We start from the raw sequence: 13056 nt of genomic DNA on the forward strand, positions 1-13056 counted from the left end.
AGGTTCTTTTTGGACACTCATTTCCGAGCGAATGTCAACAATTGGACGTTTGTGCTCGGGTTCGGTCGAGTAAGCGCGAAGTGAAAGTAGTTGGAATAGCGCAGGAATGAAGTGCATGAAATAATGTAATGATCCTGTTAAGAGAATAGTTCTGATTAGTCTTTTATTTCATATTAATTAAGAGAGAAAAAAAAATCCTGTCCGGAATAAAATTGTCAGGACGATAGTCGAGACTGGTTTTTGTTTTTTATAACGTCATATAGATTTTTGAGATAAAAAGGTCATACATTTGAGACAAAACTTCTTATTTTTCTAAATCAAAATGTCTTTCAAACTTTTTTTTTTTGTAAAAACAATCTCTCCCATTCATCACATTTGCACTAAGACTTATTAATTCAATATTAGAGCGTTCCTTTTTTTCCTTTTGTATGACAGTTAAAAAAAGAAAAAAGAAAAAAAAAGGCAACTGAAACTAACTAAAACTTGCACCTGTGAATACGGTACGAGAAGAGAGGAGTGGAGACTGTATTGTAAAAGGGTAAATAAACACTGCATGAGCATCACAAGCGGGTGTAAACAGGTCAATCGGCCATGTTGGTGCAGTCACACGTGGCTGAGAAGACAGCAGCCTTCATCGGTGCCATTAGTGTGTGTGTGTGTGTTTATGTGAGAACGCTTTACCTTGGACGATGCTCGGCGTGAAACAACATCTCCTCCTAGTGGAACATACAGGGAACAACAAGCTCTCTCGGATTAACAAATTGACTGGACTCATTTTCTAGGTAAGTCATTTTCATTGTCCTTACTTCCCTTTTTAGAAAGTGATTTAGAAACAAAAAACAATTCTATTTTATTTCTGGGATGAACATTAAAAAATGGATTTTATAAACAAGAATTTTTTTTCAGGCTTTAAAGTCCCTTTTAAAAAAAGTCTTCTTAAAAAGTCATACTTTTAGATAAAAAAATCCCAACATTTCAGGACAGTCATGAGCATTTGTTTTAGATACTTCCTTTTTTTTTTAAACTTTCATCAAGACATTATCAACAGTGTAAAAAAAAGTTATAGTACTCACCTTTTGACGATGCCTGATGATGATGAGCTTAAAGGAAGAAGTCTGCAGAGCAACCTTGCATATATATTTTTTAATCACCATTAATGCTGTTCAGTGAATTTGCGACTGCGTTTGGGTAGGGCTTGTTATTTTGGTTAGCAACAAAAGGGAGGTCCAATGGGCCCAGCAGTCGAGTCTTGAACACCCACCTGTAAAGTGAGATATTTACATTTTGAGCTCGACGACAATTTACATTTTTGGTGGGTGCTGCTAGTTTGGTTAGCAATAACACAGATTTGGGGAATGACTATTTGAGAGAAATACTTTAGGCCTTTTGTGTACCTTGAAGAAATGTTTTTGTTCTCAGCACATTGTTGCTGCATGACAAATCGCGACTTTGAAGGGACACATTTTCACCTTAGGCTCATCGATTGACTTCAAATGATCACATTATAGTCGACGACTAAATAAAACTTCAATCAACCACTACCCGGCATTGAATGGAGGCGTGGCGTCAACTAGAATGGAGGCTTCTATTAGAGGAAATGCGTCGTGGTGAAGGTGAAAGAAAAGCGCTAGCGAGGCCGGTTATGATTTGATTGATTTATTTGTAAGGCACCAGAAGTCCTTCCTTACTGCACAACATTTCATATTATTTCACATAAATGTCTGCTGTACTTTTGATAGTTTCCTTTTCTCCCCTTGTTGTTGTTTAAATGTAGGTAGGATGTAGGACACAAAACATTTTCACTTTCAGGTTTTACATTATACACAAAATAAGTATTCCCCCCCCCAAAAAAAAAAAAAAAAAAAAAAAAAAAGACCTTACAAAGCTTACAATGATTCACGCGATGAGCTAGGAAGTTGCGGGATGAGAGGAAGGAAAAGGGGGCAAAGGTCACCTAGCCCAAACAGCAACAACCATCCAGAATATACTGTATGTACACATAAAGCTTTCTATGCATGTCCAAGTGTACGCTGAGGTCATCACTTCCGGCTATGTCAACTAATACATTGGTTTTTCCTATCAGGAGAGCCACACTAAATGTATGAAAAATATGTTTATTATATATGTGATCGCCATTTGTGGGTAACATGTTTGTTGTTTTTTTTTTTTTTTGTGTATTTTTTTTTTGTAATTTTATTTTATTTTTTTTATAACAGTTGACGTTATGATTTTAGTATGGCAGGCTGCAATGCCACTAAAATATACGAAATATACTACAATTCAACACAAGAAAAACAAGTGCACTGATCACAAAAAAGCTCCCTTTAAAAAAAAAAAAAATAATAAAAAAATTATTTGCTTCCCCTGTGGGTCATGCATTGACGTGTGTGTGTGTGTGTGTGTGTGTGCGTGCGTGCGTGCGTGTGGCATCACTACAATAAGCACAGCATGAAAGAGAGACAGGAGGACGATGCGCTGCATTCACAAGCAGAGAAACGGATTATTCCGATAAGATATAGTTGGACGCATATAAAGATACGCTCACACAAAAGGGGAATGTATGGGTGTCTTGTTGTCCTCGGGTAATTTGGACAGCAAATACACACAATGCATCCCCCTGCTGTCTAACACACACGCAACGTACACACTGCTTTAGTGAGGCGCTTTTATTTGCCACCCAGGGGTATTAAGGACACACTGAAATAGGGCTGAGTAATAACTCAACATTAATATATATCGGGATGGACACCTGATCGATAGGAAGAGAAATTGCACACAATATATCGATTTTTTTTTTTGCTCCAAATCAGGTCGCAGTATGACATTAAGATTTGTGCCACAATTACAAGCGCCTAAGAGGACATTTGGAGCACAAAAGCATGTTTGACGATCTGATATTTTTCCTCTTGATAGTTGTTTTATTTTTATTATTTGTATTTTAACCCAAATTTAATTGTTTTAAAAATCACTAATTATTGATTGACTAATATGAAATGCATACATTGCTACTGCTAAGCACATTATGTTTCAAAAGACGTTTTTTTAATTTTTTTTTTTTTATATTTTATTTTTGATTTTGAAATTTTACGAGAACAAACTCACAACACGTCAGGGAAGATATCAACATATCATCCTAACTAAAAGTTTATGTCTATGTTTATTTAATCCTTAAATTGACCCGTTAATTTGACTTTTTCAGAGTTGTTTTAACCTATTATCACATATAATATTTTAAAATAAAATGACCTAAACTCAGTATATCAACTGACCTGAAATCCTGATATCATGCTACCCTTTTCCACCATATCGCCTCGGCCCTACACAGAAAGGAACAAAACCACCTGACGAATGACGTTGTGAGCTCGTCAAGGCGGAATGACAACAGTTGGATGTTTCTGCGAGAAAAAAGTCATTTAAGTCATACTTTCGGGAAGATAAAAAGTGCTATTTTTTTTGTACGGTTTTATTATGTTTCTTTAAGAGAGGTAATAATCAAATAATCTTATTTTTTTGGATAAGAATTTTTTTTATGAATTAAAATTATGAGGAAAAAATGTCATTTTCTTTCTGAGATGAAGTCACTTTTTCTTTTTAGAAAGTAAATACAATGAGGATACATTCCTATTTTGGGGGAGAACCTTGGTGAAAAGTCAATTTTTTTCTGAGATAGAAAGTCATTAAAAAACTATAAGAAAGTTGTATTTTTTTCGATAAAGATTTTTTTTTTAAGTTAGATATTCTTTTGAGAAAGAGGTCATTGAATTAGGAGAGCAAAATTAGATTACAAATCGCATTTTTGGAGACAGAAAGATGAGAATTAAGCAGTTTTGCAAGAATAATTGTAGAGAAAAAGTTGCAATATTGTGAAAAGAAAAACAATGTCTCACCATCTTACATGGTTAAAGTTGAAAAAAAAATTGTTATTCTCAGTCTCCCCAGTGTGACCCTAATACTCCTTTCGTAACATCATCGTTCCATTTAAGGTCTCGCCTCTTTCACACACAGACCTCCCTGCCTTTGCCTTTTACATGAAGGCTGGATACTCCTCTGTGGGTGCTACTGTTTTGGTTAGCAACCAACTTCAAATAGGATCCCTCTTAACTCTTTAAAGTCCATCTGGGTGGACAATAGCGTCTATGAATTGAGACATTTATACAACCCATTTCGACTCCAGGGCTGTTTCCTACATGCGCCTGTAGGTGCTGCTGTTTTGGTTAGCGGTGGAGTTCAAATGGTTTGACAATCTTATCAGAAAAAAAACAAAAAAAAAAACATACATAGGATATTTGTGTTTGACTGGCCAGACAAACAATCCCTGTGTTTACCATGACCGCTGCATTCAAGAAAACCGGTTGTAATGGTTGTCGGCTTTTATCACACGCTGTCCTGCACGAAAAGTAGGGCTGAACGATTAATCAAATTCAAATTGACATCGCAATGCAGTAGAAGGAAATTTTCAAATCGCAAAGGCTGCAAATCGAGAGGAAAATAACCTGCATATTTCGGTGAGCCAATCACAGGGCACAAGCAAACAAACGGACATGAACACCAAAGGACTATTGAGAGTCTTCACGGAATCTAACATGCATGTTTGACTCACTTCAAGACATCGTTAATCAATTCAAGATTGATCAACCCACTATCATGACTGTTCCTTGTTTATTTACTTTCCAGTGAAACAACTCAAACGGAGCCACTTCCTACTTCCCAACAGTCTTGAGAGCAGCGCCGGTCGCGATAAACGTGGGTACAAGAAGAAAAGAAGCAGGAGGCCGAGAGAGGAAAAAGGAAGGGGGAATAAAGAGCATGAAGCTTCATTATTAAAACATTCAATGACAAAAGAGACATGAAAATAGGATGAAAGTCGAAGTCTTGGTGAGAAGCTCGGAGGCCATTTTGTCTCAGTGGAGAAGAGCGGAAGTCTGGGTTCTCTGCGTTGAAACCTCGAGAGAGAGAGAGAGAGAGAGAGAGAGAGAGAGAGAGAGAGAGAGAGAGAGAGAGAGAGAGAGAGAGCGATAGATAGAGGGGAGAGCGGAGGGAGGGGGGGGGCACCGCTTAGTCAGACTTGTCGCCGTCCTCCTCGCGGTGGCTGTCGGCGGCGTCGCGCGAGGCTTTCTCCTCCTTGGCCAGCTGCGCCTGGGAGGCGAGCAGGGAGGAGAGGGAGAAGAGGCCGGAGGAGGTGGTGACGGCGGGCAGGCTGGGCTGGCTCAGGCCCAGCGGCAGGGGGGTCATGGGCAGCGCCAGGCCCTGGAGCTGAGACAGCTGGTGGGCCTGAAGCTGCTGCTACACGAAACACAAGCGCACGCCACTTAGACTCATTACGCCCACAAACGGGATCCAACGCTGTAACGCCCGGCACCAAGGCGCTAATGGATCAGGCATAATAAGGAGACAAAGAAGGCTCTCCAAAAGGGCTGGGCAATAAGGACTTCAAGCAAAATGGATTTTTTTTTTTTTTTTTTTTTTAAACAAAAATACCATTTCCAATTTTCCTATCCATGGTTCGCTTTTCACATATGTACTGTTTTCCAGTCCATTCAATTCTCAGCTATTGACTGAAAAATTCATTTACAGTAGTGTTCACCTGCAATATTGCATGTTTTTTTTTTGGTTCAAACATAGTCTATGTAATGCATCAAAGTGCAGCAGACACCAAAAGCCACAGAAACTAACGGCCAGTTCCGCTCTTCTGAGATCAGCGAGTCACCACAATTAATTCAGATTTGTCTTTTTTTTCTGAGAAAAAAAAGTCTGAAAATAATGTGAATTAATTCATACTTTTTCCAAGAAGAAACAGACGGATGACTAGAGTTTGGGGATAAAAATTTGGGTAAATTAGAATTTTTTTGCGAAAGAAAAAAAAAAGCCTTGCAAGAATAAAGTTGCTTTTTTTCCCCAAGAAAAAAGCATCATGTCTTAAAGAAAAAAAACCATGTAATACTATAACAATATATCTAATATATAAATATTTCTTATTACAATAAAGAAGCACAATTATTCCAACATCTAAAAAAAAAAAAGAAGTAAAAGTCCTATTCTTGAAAAAACAAAAAAGATAAAGTCAAATTTTTCCCATGTCTTAATATTACAAGGGCAAATGGAAAAAAACAGTCTTTATATTATGAGAATAATGTACATTTACAGATAAATAATCTGAATATTATGAGAATATACTTGGATTTTTGAGAGAAAAAAAGATGAAATCTTACTAAATATGAATTAAAGTTGTATTTTTCAAGAGAAAAAAAAGAATCTTAATATGACAACACATTTAGAAGAAAAGTGTTTTTTGTGAGTCATATTGATTGGTTCAGGAAAAAGAGCTAACCCTACAACATTAAAGTCATACATTGCAAAAGGTTTGAATATTAGCAGAGTAAAGTATCAAAGCAGATAGCCACTACCTGAAGAGAAGTCAGTCCATATTTTTCTGAAATAAAAATTCTTAATAGGAGCCCACTTGGTCAACGGCGATGAAAGCTGTTTTGAGCCAAGTGGTCACTCAAACCGTTGACCAACTTGGAATAAAGCGAATACAAATATATTGACAAGCACTATCACAGCAATTATCAAGCGATCGCCAAGCCAGCGGGGCGCGCCGGATTATCGTACCCTTATGATGGAGTTCATCTCTGGGGGGGTGACCTGCTTGGCCCTCTCGATGGCTGCCAGTACCTGCTGCTGGTGCTGCACACGGGTGGGGGAGAGACACAATAAAAGAAACGAGAGAGGGGGGGGAACGGGTTAGATCAATATCAATCTTCCAAACACACACCCTGACACCTTTCAGCTATTCATACACACGCATGTGTGCAAACACACACACACACACACACACAGACAGTATGACATCAGTGAATGGATGGTGTGAAGTAATGGGTGATGGTCAACCCCCTGGTGGCGAGATAGATAAGAACACGGCTTATCTGAAGCACACAGCTATTTATTATTACACACACACACGCACGCACGCACACACCTGTGGTTGGTGGGGGTAGGAAATTGAGAATGCCAAGGGAAGGGGTCAGTGCGGTGTAGAAGTAACGAGGCGAAAATGAGAGTGATCTCACTTCCGGATGTTAAGGGTCTCAGCCTGGGGGTCATTTGTGTGTGTGTTGCGTGTGTGTGTGTATACCTCCTGAGACAAGTATGGGAGGACTTGTGCGCAGATCCCGTTTAATCTCTTCACGATCTCGGCCTGTGGAGGAAAGAGGGAGATGGTATTGTTAAAAAAAACAAAAACAAACGCAGTTACTACATTATACTGAAAGGAAACACTCAAGTTGTCTTTCTAGCAAGAAGGAGGAACAATTTTAAAGTGCAAACGCTCGGAACGGCGTTTACAAACTCTGGTGACCAAAGGCCCTGATAGACCAAACCGACGTCGGAGGTCTCGAAGCGTCGCGGCGTCTGTTTGGTGTAGTGGCCGCCGTCGTAGCGTCGTAACCCGTCAGTAAGCGTCTTGGGGGCGTTTTACGCATTGTTGAATCGGCGTCGCCAGTCGTGACATTTGGTCACTCTGATTGGCTGTTAGCTAGCAAATCCGCGCTCGGAGCGACCAACGGGAAGTGACAAATGCGGGAAAATATTGAGCACACCTCCGCCGCCTTAATCTTCTTACAAATGCAAGAGCGAGGGTTGACAATGTAAGTATTTCGCAATACCGTGTCAAGAACGTGATGGTTTACCTCGCGTGGGAGTTCATCGTGAGCGAAGAATAGAGCCGAATGCATTGTTTACGTTTTTATAATCCGCCCCCGGCCAACATCTTTCCAGTTGGAGTTTTCCAACCATGAGAAATGGTGACTACCAAAGGCCAAAAACAGGAGGCACCAGGTGATGATAATTGTTTACAGGTTACTTGGAACAAAAGAGTGCAAAAATAACCTTAAGCAATGAGCCACATGTTGTTACGCCAAAGCATTTTCATCTAATCATTTTGTAGCCGGTTGCAGTTTCCACTTCCTGTTTTTTGTTCCCATTCCTGTTGACTTGTTTTTTTAAAATTTATTTTAAATTTTTTTTTTCTCCAGTTAAAGAGATTAGATTGAGCTTTTTTTTTCCAGGTGAAAAGTCACATTCTTCCAACATAAAAAGTCATATTTTTCCAATATAATAAGTCCAAATCTTGAGGATAATAGTCATTTTTCTTTCAAGGTAAAACGGTGGCCAATCAATCACAGGATGCAAACTGAGATTTGAACCACGCCCTCGGAAGTGCAATGTAAGAAGCCCACAATGTTATTGTTGGTCTTTTCACGGGATGTGTGGAAAAGCTGAAAAAAAAAAAAAAAAAAAAAACCCAGAAGATATCCCAGAATTTAACCTTTAAACCCTCGATACATGACAACAGTCATTTTGTGATTCCAGGCACACGCTCATTCGTATGAGCAACAGCAGGTATGACCTTCTCAAACTCTCCCTTTCGCACACGCACACAATTTGTGCACAATCCCTGCTATCCTCCTCACACACGGGTCTATTATCACATTTGGCTGCTAATCACCCAATCCGAGCGAGATATGCAAATGAGCGCTAATGGTGTTAGAGCGTAATCGGTGGCGAGATGAGGCGAGAGTAGCAGTCATTAAGCATGCAGAGCACGACTCCCCCCTCCAATCAGGCGCTCTGCTCGGCTCCCGCACATGCACACGCGCGCACACGCGCACAGACTTGAAAACGTCTTTGTGGGACTCGCCGCACGCTAACAAATATTCCACTTTTCCCGCCGCTTTTATCTGCGCTCCCTGTCATCTTCCCAAGCTTTGTTGTCCCGTCCCTCCATTTCTCTGCTCGTTGTTCTCTGGCAGACGCCTTCAAGTGTTGTTGCGGCGCCGCGGCTCGCTGACAGCGGGAATATCGTACGCATCGGGAAAGAAGAAACGTGGACGTCGAAGGCCGGACGGACACGTCGCTTCAAGGATCGTTAATTCCGCTCAGAGATTCCTTTGCTGCTTCTTTTTTTTTTTTTTTTAATGCCAATTTAAACAAGCCACGACGGTAAAAATGAAGGCAGCTGTTCACAAGGCGGATCAAAGAGGAACACATGTTCAAGTGTATTCACGTTAACGACAACACGCGACGACTGACTGGCGGTGCAGCTCAATAAATGTCAATATGGTGAAAAACTGAATTGATTGCAATTGTTCAATTTAAAAATTGGACCTTACATTCTTTCGATTGGGGAAGCCAAAGCAGGAGCTGCTTCAATCTTAAAAAGGGGAATCAACCCAAACATATTTTTTTCACGAATATGTTCCCAGCAGGCCCACTAGTTGAAACACATCATTCTGATTAATATTCCGTTGGTGGAATATGAGTTAAGCAGCAAACTCCACCCATTTTTAGCCATCTCTGGAGGGACTGAAAATGACATCACAACCGCTCTGGACTCAGGTAACGACCAATCACGGCTCACGTGTTTTCTGAAGCTGAGCTGTGATTGGTCGTTACCTGAGCCCAGAGTAGTTGTGATGTCATTATCAGTCGACAGAAGTGACAAAATGGCCGCCCCCAGAGATGGCTAAAAACGGGTGGATTAACTCTTATTCCACAAACGCAATATTTATCAGAATGCCTTGTTTCAATTAGTGGCCATGCAAAGAACATATTCTTCGAAAAAATGTTTGGATTGCCTTCATATTTTAAACTGGCCTGACGAACAATTTGTTAGCTTGATAGCATCATTGCTATTTGTCATTTTTAAAACGTTTTCGGAAAGCAAGAAACAAAAAAACATAAAAAAAAATAAAAATAAAAAAATAAAAACAAGAGGACCCCAGTTACCATGACCTGGATGACTGAGAATCTACGCACACACACACACACACACACCAAGAAAAAACAATTATTAACCAAGTACATGAGTATTTTTTCATTCATCTTGTGACATTAAGTTAAAATGGACTTGAAGAAAATTATGCTACTGGGCTAATGACACATTAACAAGGCTCCTGTAATATTTGGTGCGGTAATTTTGACATTTTCAGGCCTGAGCCAAGATTTGAACCCCGAATGTTAGAACTGTGAGGCAGACATACTACCCACTTGCACACCATGCGACCCTGGAACTGAATATTTCCACTTCTATTGTTTCATAAGATAAAAACGGTTGTTTTGAAATATGGAGGGAGTGTTTTGGCCATCGAAGGCCCCATTGCATGTGCTTTTCATTTCATTTCAAGGCACAAATCAAGATTTCCAAGTAGGTCTTCAGGAAAAAAAAGAAGAGAAAAGCAAAAGAATTCCCAGCTCAACCTTCGACTTAGCCTTGCGACGAGCGGAAAGAGAACACGAAGAGGCATGAAAGGAGGACGCGAGCGTACGGCCGGAGAGGATAGAAGCCTTTCTTGAATGGAGGGCAATGAAGAGGGACTGAGTGAAGGAGGCAACGAACGAGAGGAGGGAAATAAAGCCAGAGGTGGCGAGGGGTGGGGTGGTGGGGGGGTCCGTGGGGGCGGGGGGTGTCGGCGCACAATGGGCCTCGACATGAACGCTCCTCCATGCTCGTTTCCACACATCCCCTTCCATTTCAACTCTCTAATGGAACTAGCGCCTCTCCGCATCCACTCACACAAAGAAATCTCACGCGCGCACTGACACACCAATATCCGGAATATACTCGTGCGCGCGCACACACACACACACACACACAACATAGCACCCCCAGAAAGAGAACAAAAGAAAGCACATGAGCAAGTGAGCACATGTATGCGGCAGCACACGCTTCCCTTGAAGGTGTCGTCCCTGCCAGATAAAGGAGATTGATGTAATATGCGATTATTTCTTCAATGTCCTCTTCCGATGTAGTTTTTAACAAACGCAAGCGATACGTGTATCTGTGTTACATCTGATTTCTTATACATAAATGTGTTGGCGTTATCAGTGAGGCTCACATCAATATTTCGTTAAGTAACGAAACACTTTGAGTTGCAGTCTTAAGCATTCACTACGACAAGTTCAAAAAATTCTACTGTGACGTAAGCCAGTGGTCCCCAACTACAGAAAATTTGGACCAGGCTGTGGCGGGCTGCATAGATGAAAGAAAAAAAAAAAAAAACGCACAGTACTTCTGGTTTATTTATTATCTGAGGCTGAAAAATATTTCATTTTGAAAAGTGACAGATTTGCCCCCCTTACATCCATCTGTGACTGACTCTTGGCCCATGCCGAGATGCTAATTGTCTCGGTCGCGTAACGCTAATGTTAAACCCAAAAGCTAGCAAAATGAGTAAAAAAAATAAAAAAAACAGACAGTTTCTTTCCCATGGGGAAAAGACCCAGTGAGAAGTCAACATAAGAGCTTATATGTCCGAGAAGAAAACAAAAACAGCATTTCAAAGACAATATAAAACCTACTTGAAATATGGATTTATCGCAACAGTCGATTCTCAGACACTAAGCCTGCTCGGCAAAATATGTGACAAGCGGCCCGCTAGTGTGTCAACGAAGCCTTCAAAACGGATTCGTCAACAAACGTTAAGTGCCTTGAGAGCATTAGACTTGGTGGCTAACCGCATTGCTAAGGCTAAAAAGTCATCCAACATGAGCAGAGAAACAAAACGAAACAGTGAATTCGCTTTGTGTGTGTGTGTGTGTGTGTGTGTGTACTGACAGTCCCGAACATCCGACCCGGGTGCATACATGAGAAGCGGTTTAAATCAAAGGGGCCGCCGAGCTTCGCATGTGTCCATTAGTCAAAGCCTACATGTTTCTCCTCATATGCCTGCCAGTGTGTGCCGTCAATCATAATACCGTGTGTACTTGCGCGTGTGTGTGTTTGGAGGGAGTGGATGAGGTCCATAATCGTTCTTCTCCCTCCTGCAGCCAAAGCATAAATTACTCCTCCAGCTTCAGCCAAAGCAGCTGATGTATGAGCAAGCACTGGGACTTCTCAGCTCAGCACCCCAAACCTTCCAAGATTTTCTTTCCCTTCCTCTTTTGTAAAGCTTGTACAACATTTGGCGGGGGAAAATGTGCCTTAAAAAAAACCAAAAAAAAAACCTGAAAAGCAGTGACAATTACTGTTACTCACCTGTTTGTGCATCTCAATGTTGAGCCCGTAGGACATCTCGTAGTACTAGATGGAAATAAGAAGAGACAGACGGACATTTCTCTTAGCATGGTGTCAAACATGTTTTGATATGCACTGGTACCTTGACTTATAAGTTTAATTCATTCCATGACCAATGCCCATAATTCAAAACACTCTTATCTCAAGACATCGTTCATCATCGAAATGAACGGAGAGGCAATTCATGTGTTCCAGCCTCGTAAAAAAAACACAAAGAAATTTTTTGGGTGGTGTTCTTTTAGTAAGAAAAATAGCACTAGTATCGTGCTGTATAAAAAAAAAATGCAATGACATAATTAAATAAAATGTAAAGAAGTAAAGTGTTCCGGCTCATATTTTGAATGATTTAATTCAATGGCCATTGTGCTGCTCCTTCTGGCGTGCTTGCCTTGGCCACCAGGGGGCAATATAACATGCTACATGTATATTTGATGGTGGAACCTGAAGAAGACTACGCTGCAGAATTAGCTTTTTAGAAGAATATATGCCTGGAGTATTGTTACGTTCCTTGTTTGCATAAGCTAGCGGACTTTATTAAGGCCAAGTTAGGTGGCTTAGTTAAATGCACAACATGTTTTTGTAGTTTGAAAAACTGCTAAATTGGCTCACTCGTAAGTTGAGGTATGGCTGTATATGTGAGGAGGCCACAATATTGTCACGCAGAGCATTTTTCTAGAGGACTCCATGCAAAAACGTCCATTTTGAGGCGTTGTCATGTAAGCTAATGTCCAAAATGGCCCTCGGCGCTCTCATCCTGCCATCCGACATCCTGGTAACGATTTGGTAAAATGAGCGGATAAAAACAGCAAACAGGAAGTGAGCAAGAAAAGGAACGACGAGAGACAATGCACTCGTGTTTTGTTACTGTGCGCGCGCGCGCGCGTGTGTGTGTGTGTGTGTGTGTGTGTGTGTGTGAATGTGTGTGTTGAGTGTTAATGAGAGGGCCACCCTCTAGGCGTAAACCCAGTTAATCACTCACTCAG

At 40.7% G+C, this 13056-nt stretch overlaps 1 protein-coding gene across 2 annotated transcripts in view; it reads right to left on the reverse strand.

Annotated features, from left to right (window-relative positions):
- Window positions 1-1640: 1640 nt before the first annotated feature.
- The window catches only part of tle5 (TLE family member 5, transcriptional modulator), a 33327-nt gene continuing 21911 nt past the window's right edge, over window positions 1641-13056 (reverse strand). The window contains exons 4-7 of one of the 2 annotated variants that reach the window (XM_086048115.1): window positions 12035-12079; window positions 7136-7198; window positions 6613-6687; window positions 1641-5280 (exon numbers count right to left, since the gene is read on the reverse strand). In XM_086048115.1, coding sequence (XP_085904241.1) covers window positions 5056-5280; window positions 6613-6687; window positions 7136-7198; window positions 12035-12079 — 408 coding nt within the window. In that variant the 3' untranslated portion in view covers window positions 1641-5055. Of the gene's footprint in view, window positions 5284-6612; window positions 6688-7135; window positions 7199-12034; window positions 12080-13056 lie in introns of both variants that reach the window. The other variant, XM_086048114.1, reaches the window with a different exon arrangement.

This window comes from Filicampus tigris, chromosome 12, assembly GCF_054856515.1.
Source record: "Filicampus tigris isolate MCC_2025a chromosome 12, RoL_Ftig_1.0, whole genome shotgun sequence".
NCBI lineage: Eukaryota > Metazoa > Chordata > Actinopteri > Syngnathiformes > Syngnathidae > Filicampus > Filicampus tigris.